The sequence below is a fragment of the Helianthus annuus genome, chromosome 12 (genome assembly GCF_002127325.2).
Source record: "Helianthus annuus cultivar XRQ/B chromosome 12, HanXRQr2.0-SUNRISE, whole genome shotgun sequence".
Lineage (NCBI taxonomy): Eukaryota > Viridiplantae > Streptophyta > Magnoliopsida > Asterales > Asteraceae > Helianthus > Helianthus annuus.
The window spans coordinates 9,532,663-9,549,900 of NC_035444.2; the positions used below are offsets into that span (position 1 = coordinate 9,532,663).

Below are 17,238 nucleotides of genomic sequence, written 5' to 3' on the forward strand. Positions count from 1 at the left end.
TATCCAAGCAGCAAGCAGAGATCTTATGTAAGGAGAAGATTATTCGTATTCCTCGTTCGGGGAAAGAACCTCTCGAAGTTCAAGGCGACAAGAGTGGTGCTGTGGTTGGCATCATCTCTTTCTTGAAGGCTCAGAAATGTTTACGAAAGGGCCACACTGCCATTTTGGCACTAGTTACTGATGCATCGACGAAAGAGAAAAGGATAGAGGATATTCCTGTTGTACGTGACTTTCCTCAAGTGTTTCCTGAAGATTTACCTGGTCTACCGCCTCATCGTTAGGTCGAATTTCAAGTCGAGCTAGCTCCAGGAGCAGCACCTATAGCTCGCGCACGGTATCGTTTGGCTCCAACTGAACTGGAAGAACTGTCTAAGCAACTACAAGAGCTCTTGGATAAGGGCTTCATTCGTCCAAGCTCTTCGCCTTGGGGAGCTCCAGTACTTTTTGTGAAAAAGAAGGATGACACTTTTAGGATGTGCATCGATTACCGCGAACTGAACAAGGTCACAGTGAAGAACCGTTATCCTCTTCCTCGTATCGACGACTTATTCGACCAGTTGCAAGGGTCGAGTTACTACTCCAAGATTGATCTAAGGTCTGGTTATCATCAGCTGAGAGTCCGGGATGAGGACGTCTCCAAGACAGCATTCAGAACTCGCTACGGCCATTACGAGTTTCTAGTCATGCCATTTGGGCTTACGAACGCACCTGCAGTTTTCATGGATCTTATGAACAGGGTGTGCAAACCTTATCTAGACAAGTTCGTCATTGTATTCATCGACGACATCCTGATCTACTCCAAGAGTCAGGAGGAACACGAGCAGCACTTACGTCTTATCTTGGAACTTCTTCGAAAGGAACAACTGTACGCCAAGTTTTCAAAATGCGACTTCTGTCTTCGTGAAGTCCACTTCTTAGGCCATGTGGTGAACAGGGATGGGATTCATGTTGATCCATCCAAGGTAGATTCGATCAGGAACTGGCCTGCACCGCGTACACCAACGGAAATACGCCAATTCTTGGGTTTGGCGGGGTACTACAGACGGTTCATTAAAGACTTCTCCAAGATCGCACAGCCGCTTACAATGTTGACACAGAAAGGTGTTACCTATCATTGGGGTAATACACAAGAAACGGCTTTTCAGTACCTAAAGGATAGGCTTTGCAGCGCACCTATTCTTTCATTGCCAGAGGGCACGGATGATTTTGTGGTCTATTGTGACGCATCGATACAGGGGCTTGGTTGTGTATTGATGCAGCGAGATAAAGTTATTGCCTACGCTTCGCGGCAAGTCAAAGTTCATGAACGGAATTATATGACGCACAATTTAGAGCTGGGTGCTGTTGTTTTTGCGCTTAAGATATGGCGACACTGCCTGTACGGTACCAAGTGCACTATTTACACCGATCACAGGAGTCTCGAGCATATCTTCAAGCAGAAGGAATTGAACATGTGTCAACGACGATGGGTCGAGTTACTTAATGATTACGAATGCGCCATCAAGTACCATCCAGGCAAAGCCAATGTTGTGGCTGACGCTCTCAGTAGAAAAGACACTCTACCTAGGCGTGTACGAGCTTTGCAGCTCACTATTCAGTCTGATCTTCCTGCACAGATACGAGATGCTCAGGTGGAAGCATTGAAACCAGAAAACGTCAGGGCTGAAGCCTTACGCGGCTCAAGGCAACGATTAGAACAAAAGGAAGACGGCGCCTACTATGTAACAGGGCGTATTTGGGTACCACTATACGGCGGTTTACGAGAACTTGTGATGGATGAAGCTCATAAGTCTCGCTACTCGGTACATCCAGGCTCAGATAAAATGTACCACGATCTTAGAACTACATACTGGTGGCCAAGCATGAAAGCTCTCATAGCAACTTACGTCGGCAAATGTTTGACTTGTGCGAGAGTCAAGACAGAGTACAAGAAACCCTCAGGCCTACTTCAGCAACCCAGGATACCACAGTGGAAATGGGAGGAAATTTCCATGGATTTTGTTACTGGCCTGCCTAGATCCCAGCGTGGGAATGATACTATTTGGGTGATCGTAGATCGACTCACAAAGTCTGCTCATTTCTTGGCTATCAAAGAAACGGATAAGTTTTCTACCTTAGCAGACGTCTACTTGAAAGAAGTTGTTTCGAGGCACGGAGTGCCAACCTCTATTATTTCGGATCGGGATGCACGATTCACTTCAGAACTATGGCAAGCAATGCATTAAGCTTTTGGCTCTCGGTTAGACATGAGCACAGCTTATCACCCTCAGACGGATGGGCAGTCTGAGCGCACGATTCAAACCTTAGAAGATATGCTTCGGGCATGTGTTATTGATTTCGGCAACAGCTGGGAAAAACACCTCCCTTTAGTGGAGTTCTCGTACAACAACAGTTACCACACCAGCATACAAGCCGCTCCATTCGAGGCATTGTACGGACGTAAATGTCGGTCACCTCTCTGTTGGGCAGAGGTGGGGGATAGTTAGATTACAGGTCCGGAAATGGTAGTTGACGCTACTGAACGAATTGCACAGATACGACAACGCATGGCGGCAGCTCGTGATCGCCAGAAAAGCTACGCTGACAAACGCAGAAAACCGCTCGAATTCCAAGTTGGGGATCGAGTACTACTCAAAGTCTCACACTGGAAGGGTGTGGTTCGATTTGGTAAACGGGGCAAGCTCAATCCACGGTACGTTGGACCGTTCGAAATCACTAAAAGAATAGGCAAAGTTGCCTACAGACTAAACCTACCAGCTGAACTCGGTGCAGTTCACAACGTATTCCACGTGTCGAGTCTGAAGAAGTGTCTGTCAGATGAGACCCTCATAGTTCCTTTTAAGGAACTCACTATCGACGAGCGGTTGCAGTTCGTCGAGGAACCAGTTGAAATCACGGACCGGGATGTCAAGGTCCTCAAGAACACTAGAATACCTCTTGTACGAGTTCGTTGGAACTCCCGTCATGGCCCAGAGTACACCTGGGAACGAGAAGATCAAATGGAACTCAAGTATCCCCAGTTATTCGAAAATCGTGCAACCACTACTGAGGCTGAAGCTACTACTGCAGAATTTCGGGACGAAATTCCAAATCAACGGGGGGATGATGTGACACCCCAGGAAAACCAGTAAACGATATAACTTACCTAGCTTCCTCAGTAACCACATGCTAAATTTCGGCACGAAATTTCTTTCAAGTTGGGGATAATGTGACAACTCGAGTTTCCAAGATTCCAATTTCGCATTTATTGCACATTCACTGTTTGTTTAATCGTTTACTTGCACAATTAATTTGCTGTGAAGCTGTAACGTTTTGATTCAGTTAAGTATATTGTATTTGAGCATGGTTATGTGTTAATTACGAAAGATTTGTCAAATGTATGAACTTGGTGGTGAAACTGTGAAATTGTTTGAGATGGTGTACTATTGTAAAATATGATACTTAGGGATGTATGGAGGAATTAGTGAAACTCTAATCATTTTAACCCTAATCATTCACTAAACCTCACACAAAACCAAAACACGTACTTTCACTTTCTTTGGTTCTCTCTGGCAATCATCACCATCATCATTGGCACAAGATATTCGTCACTCTTGATTTCCTCTCTTTCTCTAGAATCAATCCAAGGTAATTGTTTGTTGATTATTTGATTGTTATCAATTCTTGATTCTTGTAATCCTTGTAAACCCTAGTTCTTCGTATGATGTTCTGTGATTATTGATTTGGATTCTGACTATTGTGATAATGAATGTTGATTAGTCGTATAATCGATTGTATGATGATTAAGATAATGATTTGTCGAATGATTGGTTTGATAATTGGATTACTGTTGTACAGATGCAAAGAAATTAGGGTTTTCTGAATCTTGAGAACGTAACTGTTAGATTGAACTTGATTAATACGTATGTTGATAGTCTGTGGATTAGGTCAGAGTTTTGTGCTATTCAATAGTCTGAGTTTAATAAAGAACACAGGATGTCCGAACTTTATTAACATATAATAAGTCCGACCTTTAAAACCCTAGACAGGACCCGAGTTTCTGCTTGTATCTAGTCCGACTTTTATATCATGAAATACTAGTCCGACTTTTCTGAATGACAAGGGACATGGTCCGAATTTTTGAATATAAGCAAAGGGTCCGAATTTCTTGATGTGTTTGTGTGTGTCCGAGTTTCAAAGGATAGAGGGTCCGAGTTTCATGAGGAAACTCCTTGTCCGACCTTATGAACCCCCACCTGTCCGAGTTTTAAGGTAAGGAAGCTTCCCCCACCCTTTAGTCCGACTTTTGTGAAGGGAAACATCCCTTGGTCCGAGTTTAGGGCTCTAAGGCCTTGGTCCGAGTTTGTGGGGGGGGGGGGAGTAACCCCTGTCCGAGTTTTAATAAATCATGGGATGTCCGATTTTTCTTTGATGAGCTTTGCCTGAATGTGCTAACTTGTAATATGAGTCCGACCTTCTTGAAAGACATGCACTAGTCCGAATTTCGTGCAATGATGCTTAGTATGACTTGTGTTAATGCTATTATTATCTGAGTTTACTATCTGTATACTGCATGATACAATAACAGCATGTACTGTGTTCTGTTCTGCATGATATGATACCATATGTCGCTGTAATTGCTGTATATTACTGTATTTATGTGCAAACCATGTCAGATCAGTATGTAATCAATTATCACATACAGTCGATTGAACACCAAGACTTGTAAACCCTAATTGATTTTAAACACTTACATCGAATCATGTGCAATGTGCCTAGGTCTTGTGTAACGGACTTAGACATTTATTTAACTCTAGAAGCAATAACATACCGAGCAAACCAAGGTGAGTTCACACAGCCAAGGCATGGGGTTCCCAGGGTGGGAATGGGATTTGATTATTTACTTGTACTTACCTGGATAATGGAAATTAGTGACATGATCCTCGGGTGAGGAAGGCTATTGATAAGATACTACTAGACTAGTGATACTAATAGAACTGATCTTCGCATACACGCCGGGGTTGGCTGCGATAATATGACTAATCTTCGCACACATGCCTAGGAAGGCTGCGAACTATACACAAAACTTCGCACAGGTGCCGGGTGGCCGCGATACAAATATACCTAGTCTAGAATACTTGAGAACTTTCCTTAATCTTCGCATACATGCCTAGAGGGCCGCGATACGAACTAATACGATACATGACTTAATGAACGAACACAAGGCTTACTATACTATTACAATTACTGAACTATAAACTGTGAACTCGCTCAACTAGTTGTTGACTCTCTGCTGCATGCCTTGCAGGACCTTAGGTACATATGGAGCTTGCACAGGGAGGTCGTTGTGGAGCATGGATCGTGGATGCCATGTTAAAACATTTAAACATTTGAACTTATGTTATATTGGGTTTTCATACTTATGCTTCCGCTACACTTTGAAACTATAATTATGTTTTGAACACCTATCCTATTGAATGATTGGTTTGCATTTATTTTACTTGATATTAATTACATGTTCAATATGATTGGTGGCTTGATCCTGGTCAGTCGCGCTCCCAAGCGGTAGTACTCCGTGTGTGGACTTTGGGGGTGTGACAAAGGATACCTCCTTTCTCAGACAAAGTATATTTCCGATTTGTTTCAGCGGGCAAGGCTTACTGATAATAAAAATGTAGACACTCCTCTTGAAACCAATGCACGGTATTCTCCTACTGATGGTGTTCCTTTATCTGATCCGAGCCTATATCGTACTATTGCAGGCAGTTTGGTTTATGTTACAGTTACTCGCCATGATATAGCTCATGTAGTTCATGTGGTTAGTCAATTCGTTACTGCTCCTACTTCTGTTCACTGGGGAGCTGTTCTTTGTATTCTGAGATATCTCCGTGGGACTTAGTTTCAGAGTCTCCTTTTTCCTTCGACATTTTCTCTTGAGTTGCGTGCCTATAGTGATGCTGATTGGGATAGTGTTCCTAATTATCGTAAATCCACCACTGGTTTCTGTGTTTTCCTTAGAGATTCGCTAATCTCATGGAAAAGTAAGAAACAAGATGTTGTTTCTAGATCTTCTACTGAGGCTGAATATCGTGCTATGGCCGTGACTACATGTGAGATCGTTTGGTTACGTTGGCTTCTTGCAGATATGGGAATTAACATTTCTCAGCCTACTCCTCTACATTGTGATAACAAAAGTGCTATGCAAATTGCAAAGAATTCGGTTTTTCATGAGCGGACAAAACATATTGAGATTGATTGTCATTTTACTCGTCAACGTCTTCAGCGTGGGACAATTTCGCTTCCTTTTGTTCCATCAGCCTTGCAGATTGCGGATATTTTCACCAAGGCTCATCTCGGTTCCGGTTCTTATGTGACAAACTCTCAATGCTCATTACTGTTGCATTGTGAGTTTGAGGGGGCATGTTAGTGTAATATAGGAAGTTTAGTTTATTAGTTTGTTTTGGGCTTTGGCCCGTTAGCTAGTAAGCCCGTAGCCTGGCTACGTAATGTTTGTTTTCTTTTCATTCGAAAACAATGCTTTTTATTGAATAAACCCTAGCCACTTTTTATCCTCTGTGTGCTATACATGTTTATCGATTAACAGTCGGGTCAGTTGATCAGGTTAAAATGTGGCACCTTAAAAATACTATTAGTGTCAATGACGGATTTAGAATTTTTTTCATTGGACGCATAAATTTAATAGTTTATTTTTTGTAGCAAAGTTTTAAGAAAATCGGCACAAGGTGATAGGATCAAGAACCCGCTAGTTTTAATCGTTAGACATTGTAATAGGAGGGTCGTTCTAACATGTAAGTCCAATATACATATGTTTCTTAACATTCAGTTCATGGTTTCTAAATATAAAATATGTGAGATAATTATATATATGGGTAAATTACACGTTTTGTCATGTATGTTAATACCATTTTTAGGCGGTGTCCTTTGGCATTAAAACTGACGAGTTTTGTACTTAATATTTTAAAATCTTGCACATTATGTCATTTGGCTCTAATCAATTGAATTTTTTTGGTTAAGTATGGTCATATGCCTTGCATATGAGGACATTCTTTTCATTTCACCTTGCATATGAGGACATTCTTCTCATTATCTTCTTGGGGACTATTGTGTAAATCGATTATATCCAAAGACAACTTTGTACAAAAATTAAAAAATATATATATAAATAAAATAAACCCTCCCTTTCTCTATTCTCTCTTTATCACACGATCTGAAACTCCTCTTTCTCTCTCTATATTACACGATCTGAGATGGGGTTTCATCGAATCCAAGACATAAAAAAACCACATCCCTTCAACCCTAGCGATGGCAAACAGAAAGAAAGAAAGCTTAGTTTGGTTGTGGAGATGTTCAGATGTGGCAGTGTTGGCGTTGGAGGTGGTTGTGGGTTGGAGTTTTAGTGATGATGGGTGATGGCGTAGGGTGATGATGATGGCGGTGGCGTACGGTGGTGGTTGAGTGTTTGGTTAGGGTTGGGGTACAATGGTAGGGAATTTGGGTTCCAATAGTGGGGTTGGGATGTGGCGGGTGGTGTGGGTGACAATGGTGATGATTGCGGTGGCATATGGTGGTTGTTGGATGTTTGGTTAAGGTTGGGGTTTCTGTGTAGATCCGCTGACAATGAGGGTGGGGGACGGTGGCAGATGTTATGGGAGGGGGCGATGGGTGTTGGTGGTAGATGTGTGGGTGGCGGCTATAAAGATAAGGGTGGCGATGGTGCTTGTGGGTGACAGTGGCAGGTGGTTGGTTGAAGGTTGAGGTACTGGCAGATGGTTGTGGTGGTCGAAGGTGGTGGTGGAAGGTGGTGGTCGAAGGTGGGAGATGCCAGTGATGGTAGATGAAGGCTAAAAGCGAGAAATAGAGAGAGAGTTGTGTTAAATGTGTTTGTTTTCTTATATATATAAAATTTATTTTTTTTAAATATATTTTTGTTTTATTTGTTAAAATACTTCAAATAAATAAGTGGGTGAAATGACTAAACTGCCCTTGTGTAACTTGATTTAATAGAAAATTTTAACTGGGTTAAAGCCAAACGACATAACGAGTAGAATTTTGAAACGTTAAGTATAAAACTCGTCAATTTTGCGGCTAAAGAACACCAACTGAAAATGAGTATTAGAATAATCGACAAATCTTGTAATTTACCCTATATATATTTTTTAAAATAAACAAAAAAATGAAAAAAACATAAATCAAATAAAGTGATAAATGATACAACATATATATCTATACTATATAATAAAATATATTTATGAATGAACACATGTCAACCATTCAAGGCATCTACTTTCTTTTTTAATTTTCGTGTGTGTTTCATATTTAACTTATATTCATTAAAAATTAAATAGATAATAAAATTAATATTGCCAATGAGGTAGTGGTGGAGTGGTTGTGGAAAGACTTGGTATTACTTATGACCCATATTCGACTCCCACTATCCGTCTATCCCCATTATTTTCTACGACATTAAGGATAAGGGAGAATACGGGTGGCACCAGTTCGTCTTGGATGGGAGACGAGGTTTTACCGATTATTCCACTGTCGTGCCTCCGGGCGGGTGGAGGTCGGGTTTTCGCGCATCTGGGAGAGCCAAGGGGCTGGCGGCGGTCGAGTAGTCGACCTTGGCCACAGCGCCCGATGTCACGATGGTTGTGATAATGTGGAAACCGTTCTGACCTTGTGAGGCTTCAAATCATTCAAGAATCGAGTATTAAGTGTTGCAAGAGATTAACAAAAGAGGATAAACTTCTGCAGGTGCAGTTTCTTGGTACTTACTTAGGTGTGACTGATTCCGATATTGCTGAGATGGACGAGGTAATTGGGTGTAAAACTGATAACATTCCGCTTACTTACTTGGGTATTCCAGTGGGAGCTAATATGAATACAATTTATAATTGGAACCCGTTAATTGAGGTGTTCGATAAGAGGTTATCGGTTTGGAAAGCAAAAACTCTTTCGATTGGAGGGAGACTTAATTATTTTGATCAACTCGGTGCTAGAAATTCTCCCTATTTATTATTTTTCATTATATAAGGTTCCATGCGGAATAATTAAGATTACTGAGGCTAAAATGAGAAAATTCTTATGGGCGGGGTCCAGTGTTTGAATTGGGTGGCTTGGGATACGGTCACTTGGCCGAAGAAAAAAATGGGGGTTGGGTATAAACAGACTCAAAAGGTTAACGAATCTCTTTTAATGGGGCTGGAGGTATAGGGTGGAATTACACAATATTAGTGGTGGGCGTCTGTCATTATAATATTAATCAAAGGAACTTTCTCCAGCTTAACGGAAAAATCTCAGGGTGTTGGAAAAACATTGTGACTCTGATTTCCAAAATAAAGATAAATGGGAAGGTTTTAAACCGTATGCTTCTGGGTAACGTGGGGAATGGGACTGAGATTCGGTTTTGGATTGACACATGGGTGGGCGATCTTCCGTTCATGGAAAGAGGGCCTCATCTGTTTTGTCTAGAAATGTATAAAACGCGAAGGGTGGCGGAGAGACTTACTATGGATCAAGAAAATGGCGGTTTCTCTTGGAACTGGTCTAGACAGCTTGAGTCGGTCGCTGAGCATGGGGAGTGGCAAGAGTGCATAGAAGTTCTAAATCGGGTTACGCTCTCCAACGATAATGACTCTTGGAAGTGGGATGGTGGCGATTCTGACGGTTTTACGGTGAAAGAAGTTAAAAAGGCGTTGGTTGAGAATAGAGGAGATAGCCATCTCCTGAATTTTGTATGGTGTAAATGGGTGCCACGTAAATGCAATATTATGGCTAGGAGAGGAAATCTAGACAGATTAGCTACGAAAGTTAATTTAAGAAAAATGAGCATTAACATCCCGTCGGTTATGTGTCCTTTCTGTGATAATTACGAGGAAACGGTGGACCATCTTTTCACGCGCTCGTGCAAGGTGGCTAACTGGGTTTGGTCGGGGTTCAGTGCTTGGTGCAACATACCTCCTATTTTCAAATTCGATTTTAAAGACGTTTTGGACATCCACAATTTCTCTTAGTTGAGTAAGAAAGCGAAGAAGATCATTCATGGTCTAGGGATTATATCATGCTGGTGACTATGGAAAGGAAGGAACGTGATGATTTCCAATCAGATTAAACGTGATCCGCATGATATTTTAGGGGAGATAAAGTCGAGGGGTTTTGGATGGTCTAAAAATATATCTTCATGTAAATATATTAGATGAGAGGATTGGTGTAAATATCCATTGTATATGTTGTAATTGTTTGTCTTTTGCCCGTTTGGGTCGGGGATGTGTTTTTTGTTTGGCCTTTTGCCCTTTTGGGTCGGATATGTGTTTTAACGAAGTTACTTTAAAAAATTACTTTATTTTTAACCGTTAAAACGCATAAATCCTTGAATTTATCAATTTATGTGAATATTTAGGTGTTTAATTTCGAAACATATATATATTTTTTGAATGGCAACAAGAACTTCTTTTATTATCGCAACCGAAAAAAAAAGTAACAAGAAGTTATAAGATTACAAATTTACTGGGAAAAATAAACAAAAATCATAGAAGTAAACGTACAAGTATGGTAACAAAAACACTCTACAAGCCCACATCATTCTATATCACTAAATTTCCTCCGGTTGCCAAAATGGGAAATTTCCAAACAAAGAGTTTGATGTAATAAATATCTTTTATTGTTCACAGTTTAATCATCAATATTTTGAAGTGTTTATCTTTAATCTTCCACTTGTTAAGAAGCCCATATTATATATATGTGTGTTTCTGTGGTTAAACTAGAAGAAAAAAAAACATTATCATCGAATCAAATATGTATTAATTTACTAATTAAACGAAAACATTAACATCAAATTTTTATTTATTCAACTCGATTACATAAAACCCAAATATTTCTTCCATATGATGACTGCATCTTCAACCTTTACGCGGGTAAAGTCGGATGGGTAGACCCTTGGCTGGGCTAGGCATCGGGTTGACGACTATCTGCTCATCAGGAATGATTTTCTCCCATTTGAACTTTGTTACAAGATGATGCATGAACACAAGTATTTCTAGCCGAGCATACTCTTTTCCTGGACACATTCGCGGTCCTCCTCCAAACGGCACAAATGTGTATGGTGCTGGTCCCTGGCCTTCAAATCTTGACGGATCAAATTTCTGAGGATCTGGGAAGAACTTATTGTTTTTATGGGTTGAATTGGCGCTCCAATACAACTGAACAATTAAAATGGATTGTGTTGAGTGTAGAGGTAGCTTAATTAAGAAAAACTTATTTACAAAACAATTAAAATAACGAGAGGTACATCTTAATTAATTATTTAAAGTTCAGTCACTTGTGTCATGACCATTTATTTATTATATGTGGAATATTACCTTTCAACCCTTGGGGATAGAATAGTCCAGTGACGAACCCAAAAATTATTAGTTGAGGGTGCGGATGTTTGGTTCAAACATATTTTCAACGGGTGCAGTCGGATTTTTTCTTAAAAATACACTATTTTTTTAAGGGGCGCGTCCGTCCACCCACGTAGACACCTAGGTCCGCCCCCCGGAATAGTCATTGTAGTTTCTATTATGTTAACTAAGTTTTTTATTATTATTATTATAATATAACAATTTCAGTAGCTTTTTAGCTACAGTATATATACTACCCTCATTTTTAAATTTAACTAGTATTAAGTATCCTTGCGTTGCTGTGGGGGCGTAAAACTGTGATAAATAGCACCAATTAATGTCACACTACCGTCATCGACCATCAACACTAAACTTATGGCGTGTTAATGTAGAGAAATTAAACCGAAACGTAAAACATAGAAAATAGTAACTAAGTCGATTTAGGACCTGGGCGTTGCAACGGACCTGTCAAACGGGTTAAAAAAAATAAACGAGATTAAAACGTTGAACCACACACGCATGTTACGTCATGTTAACTCGCAAAATATAGAACGAAGCGTAAAACCAAACGTAAAAAAACGTTGAAGCACACACGAAAGTAGTGTCATTTTAACTCGCAACGTTTAGAACAAAATATGAAATGAAAATTTTGAGTAATTCTTTGACTATCTCGATTGAGTAGTGGCATCTTATTTTAGAAAGTATATTTATTACCTTCCAGCCCTTGGGAATAGAATAGCCATTGTACATGAAATCAGTAATGGCTTCCCTAAAAGCACCTTGGAGTGGTGGGGCTAATCTAAGAACTTCACATGCAACATTCCATGAGTATTTCATCTTTGACAAATCCTCCCAGCTCAAGAGTTCTCCAGCTGCTTTAGATTTTGCTATTTCCATTTGCTCTACAGGTGTTTATTATTAATCATTGATCTATATTAATATTCTATCTAGCCAAGAAAGGAGAGACAAGACAAGTTTATATACCTTTGTAGACCCCGTTATAGATCTCGGGTAATTCGGCAAGATACTTAACGATAAAAGCACACGCTGAGCTCGCAGTGTCATGACCGCCGATTAGTAACCCTAAGATCTTGTCAGCAATATCATAATCTTCCAAAGATTTTCCATCTTCATCTCTAAAAAGAAGCATATGTGACAACATATCTTGGGTAGGTGTTGCTTTCCCTTGAGCCAAATCAATTTTCCTTTGCTTCACAATGTCTAAAAGCTCCTTTCTTATGAAATTAGCAGCATTAATCCCTCTTCGAAATGGCGTCCCAGGCAGGTCTATGGGGATCGCAAGGATCCCCGTAGCAATGTCCTTAAACGGGTGAGATAAATATCTCACCCGTTCAGGTTCATCAATACTTACAAAGATCTTGCATGCAAGCCAGAAGGTGAAGTTTTTAGTGAGCTCATATGTCACAATCTCATCCTTCCCATCCCACCAAGTGGCAAAGTGTTGTCGTGTCACAACGTCCATAACCGGGACATATCGGTGTAACGCTTCAGGCTTGAAAATGGTTGGAAGCATTTTCTTCATCTTATCTGCTTCTTTCTTTGAGGCTTTCCCAGATGAAGGAAAAATTTTGTTCACTGAAGCCGGCCACCATACTTGTACATGCTTGTTTTCGTTTGAGAACAAGAACTTGTTACCTTGAGCACCACAGAACACTGCAGCATCCTCTAGCATTAGAGATGTTCTAAACACTATTGGTGAGAATTTCGACATTCGGTCGAATATGAACTTTTCAGGATGACCTTTCCATCCGGTTGCAAGAAACTCTAAACTTTCTCCGATTACTGGCCACCCGGTTTTACCGGGTGGAAGTGGTTTCCCGCCTTCGGTTGGTTTGGAATTGTAGAAGAAAAGATGAAGAGAGAAAGAAACAAGAAGAACAAAAAGAGAGAGAAGAGATGCATAAAAGATATCCATCTCTAGGGTTTTGCTAATTTCTTTGAATTGGTTAGTTTGTTTTAAAAGGAAGTTATTAGTATATATAGAGTGAGCAATGTGTGGGAGTGACAGGTTGAAGATTCCAAAAAGCATGTAAAATGGATATCATGTTTGCCTTGAAATCAACATGTGCTATAGTCCAAAATGGTTAATATCCAGGTAAAATTCTCATAACAAACTAAACATATGTGCAATCAGTTACCCAAAATAAACATTGACTTATAAGAAATAAAAGATGTGTCAACCCAATCTGAGATCGAGTCTGAAAATCTACTCATGCATGAGCTCGAGCTTTATAAAAACCTAGATGAGCTCGGAAGCAACGTACGTACAAATTATAGGGCATGGCCAAAGTATGTTAGAAGTTACTAGATGGTGGGGTGAAAACAACACAAAACGTATACCTTTTTCTTCGGAAGTTTTATCCTCCTAATTACTTATTATGATTGTTTTCCATTTTAATCTTACTTGAATAACACAATAAAGATATTTCATATGGACTGATTAAACGTTCAATATTTTGGTCAGGAAGTTGGAAATAAAACACATCCCTTAGACAAAAACAAGTTTTGGAGAAGTCTAAGGATTTATTTAACATTAGGGTGTGAACAACTCAGACCCACTCGTAAGCTACTCGTGTAGTCATGCATAAATGGATGACAACTCAAAATAAGTCGAGTTTAAGCGAGCTCAAACCAGGGCTAATTTATATACCGAGCTTGTATAGGTTTCGCAAGACAAAGAGCTTTTGATAAAATAAAAAAGAAACATGGCATACGTGTACATAAAAGTGATAATTAATTTAATCCAACCCGTTAGCATCTATCATATATACTTTGCTGGATCTGCATCTAGCAAAGGGATTTGGTTGATCCATTGTTAAAGTAAAACATAGCTGAAATGGTACCCTTGACATTCTTGATCAATGGTTAATAATCCTTTGTATTCTTTGTATCATTCAAACCCTTTTTGTTTAATCCTTCTTTTATATATATAAATTTAATAGTATATATACATTTACTTATACTTAATTTTATGTCCTTTAGATTTTATATAATTTCTAAATTTTTAGGAAAATGCATACACTTTTATGCTTAATTTATTCATAATTTTGTAACATGTTTAAAAGTGTATAAAATAGCCGGCTAGGGCTAACTTGAGCTCTTCTTGAAATTTAAAGTAACGAGCTCTCAGCTCTGCTAAGCTAGAATTAATCTACCAAGCTAGAACTTTGAGCCCGAACTCAGTATTTGATGGTGGGGAAAGCCACTGAAGTCGTAGAACTAATGTAGAAATCTAATAACAAGGAGCTCGCATCGTCAAATCGAAGCATATATGCCACTTTCTACTGTCCTAAGTCCTAACCATTGGATGTGGGTTTCATCGTTAAATGATTTGATGTTTAATTTATTAAGGAACAATGATTTATATATTATTTTTTTTTATCAAGTAAGATACCCTACACTACACCTTGGAGGAAGATTTATATTATGTTTGCTTTGATAAAAATGATTTATTAATAATATATACTATACTATAATATAATGATAGATTAGATTAACTAATTCAGCATTTTAACAAATTATTTCTTGAGTGTATAAAAACGCATTAAGTGTTTATGTTGAGTAAGGAAAAACTCACACTTCACGATGAATGCGTTAACCACGTTTTTCATGCCACCTCACGAATACCATGCAACCACTTAATGATTTTTTGTCAATTTCGATAATGATCAAACAGAATCTTTTAAGGAAAAAAAAACTGAGGTAACAATAGAGTAATTACTGGTGCCCTTCTATTAGCTAATTGGCATTATAGGGACGTGAAAAAGTTTGATAACACTTTTACTATGTCCATAAGCATTATAGGGGGAACATTTCTAGAGTAATACCCAGTGACGAGAAAAAAACATAAAAAGTAATGAATGAAAATGCATTAAGGGTGAAGGGAGTGGTTAAACAGGTGAAAGTGACAAACTTTAAAATAGACCAATCAGACTGTGCCATGTCAGCAAGTGTGAAGAGTTTAAACTTTGGTGAAAAGTGTTGGCAGTGGTGTAGACACTTGAAAGTGGCAAACTTTTTTTATTCTTTTTTTATTTTTTTATCTTTAAACACCCCTTCACCACCACCACCACCACCGGTTCCACCACCACCACCACCCTCAAAATCAACCCACCCTTATCACCTCCACAACCACCGGTTCCACCTCCATCACCACTCGCCACCACCACCCCCTGTTCACCACCATCGGTTCCCCACCTCCTGTTCACCACCACCACCTCCTGTTCATCACCACCGGCTCCACCACCTCCTGTTCACCACCGCCGTAGCAACACCACCACCTCCACCGGAAACCACCGCCACCAGTCGCCGTAGCACGGAAAAACATGCTCCAATCATGCCCCAATCATTATTGCCCCCCTCTCTCTCTTCTTTGGTCACTCGGCAAAGGTATACCGAGTTGTTTGGTTTGCCGAGCGGCAAAGGTGGCCGGCGGCGGTGTTGCCGCGCGGCAAACACCTTTGCCGAGTGGTTTCCCGCACCACTCCCTTCACCCTAAGGAGCCTTAACCCATTCTATTACGTAATTACGTACCATTGCTTTATTTTGACTTATTGATCTTAGGGAATCAACGGATAGGATGGTTACGTACATTCGTATGCAAATGTTGTCTTGTACAGTAGCCGCCTTCTAATGATATATTACTTAGCTATACGCTAATTTAGGTATTTGTAAGGTGTTCGAGACTGTCTCGCTAAAATCATATATTGGATATCTTTTAATAAACGTGCTTGAGGCCAAGATTCACTTATTGAGCTCGTCTAGGCTTATGATCCTAAAAGAGACTATTGTTTTTATAATCTGTATTGACTCTATTTATTATTATGGTAAATCAGTGTATCAAGATGTCAATCTTAGATCTTATTTCGGTTCGATACATCCACCTATATTATTTATATATAGGGAAGTGATCATTAGAAAACTCTAAAGGTACTTGAAAACTTCGAGAAAACAACGTTTAAAATATAAATTTCTTACTACTTTTTCCTTTCTTTTTGTATGTTACTAAATTTTGCGAAAAATAAAATAAAAAAAAGTGAGGTAATAGTGTGATTAACTCCACAAAAATATATGCAAATCGACGAGCTACATATATCTAGCTCGTGAACAGTATATATATAGAGTAAATTGCCATTTTAGTCCCTGGGTTATGTCCAAATTTGCCATTTTAGTCCAAATAGTTTTTTTTTTGCCTATGGGTCCCTGACTTTTCCCTTTTGTTGCCATTTTGATCACATACACTAACTCCATCCAAAAACTCCATCTTTAACCAGGGGTATTTTGGGGATTTTCATTTTAAATGTTTTCAATTGCCATTTTGATCCAATTCCAAAAAATCAAAAAAATTCCAAAAAATCAAAAAAATTCCAAAAAATAATAAAAATTCTAAAAAATCATAAAAATTCTAAAAAATTCTAAATAATCCAAAAAATCCATTTCGGCGCGAACCGTTTCGAGCCCGACCCGTTTCGACGCGAACCGTTTCGACCCGTACCGTTTCGACCCGAACCGTTTCGAGCTGAACCGTATCGACGCGAACCGTTTCGACGCGAACCGTTTCGACCCGTACCGTTCCGACCCGAACCGTTTTGACGCGAACCGTTCCGACCCGTACCGTTTCGAGCTGAACCGTTTCGACGCGAACCGTTTCGAGCTGAACCGTTTCGAACCGAACCGTTTCTAGCTGAACCGTTTCGAACCGAACCGTTTCGAGCTGAACCGTTTCGACCCGTACCGTTTCGAGAAACGGTTCGCGTCGAAACGGTTCGGGTTCGAAACGGTTCGCGCCGAAACGGATTTTTTAGAATTTTTTAGAATTTTTATATTTTGTAGAATTTTTTTT

The 17,238-nt window shown here is 39.6% G+C and overlaps 1 protein-coding gene across 1 annotated transcript; it reads right to left on the reverse strand.

The window, feature by feature from the left end:
- Nucleotides 1–10,782: 10,782 nt before the first annotated feature.
- LOC110894027 (beta-amyrin 28-monooxygenase) lies at nt 10,783–13,353 on the reverse strand. The gene is made up of 3 exons (XM_022141187.2): nt 12,360–13,353; nt 12,090–12,277; nt 10,783–11,195 (listed from the first exon to the last, which is right to left on the reverse strand). Exons 1-3 carry the CDS (start codon nt 13,309–13,311, stop codon nt 10,896–10,898), a joined length of 1,440 nt encoding a protein of 479 aa, XP_021996879.1. The 5' UTR covers nt 13,312–13,353; the 3' UTR covers nt 10,783–10,895.
- Between the last annotated feature and the right edge of the window lie 3,885 nt (nt 13,354–17,238).

Bases quoted from the DNA above. Each gene is read 5' to 3' on its own strand.
- LOC110894027 (XM_022141187.2), bottom strand. From the start codon at position 13,311: ATGGATATCTTTTATGCATCTCTTCTCTCTCTTTTTGTTCTTCTTGTT. The intron at 12,278-12,359 runs GTATATAAACTT...AAACACCTGTAG, and splicing joins CTATAACGGGGTCTACAAAG to AGCAAATGGAAATAGCAAAA. The intron at 11,196-12,089 runs GTAATAAATATA...TTAATTGTTCAG, and splicing joins CTATTCCCAAGGGCTGGAAG to TTGTATTGGAGCGCCAATTC.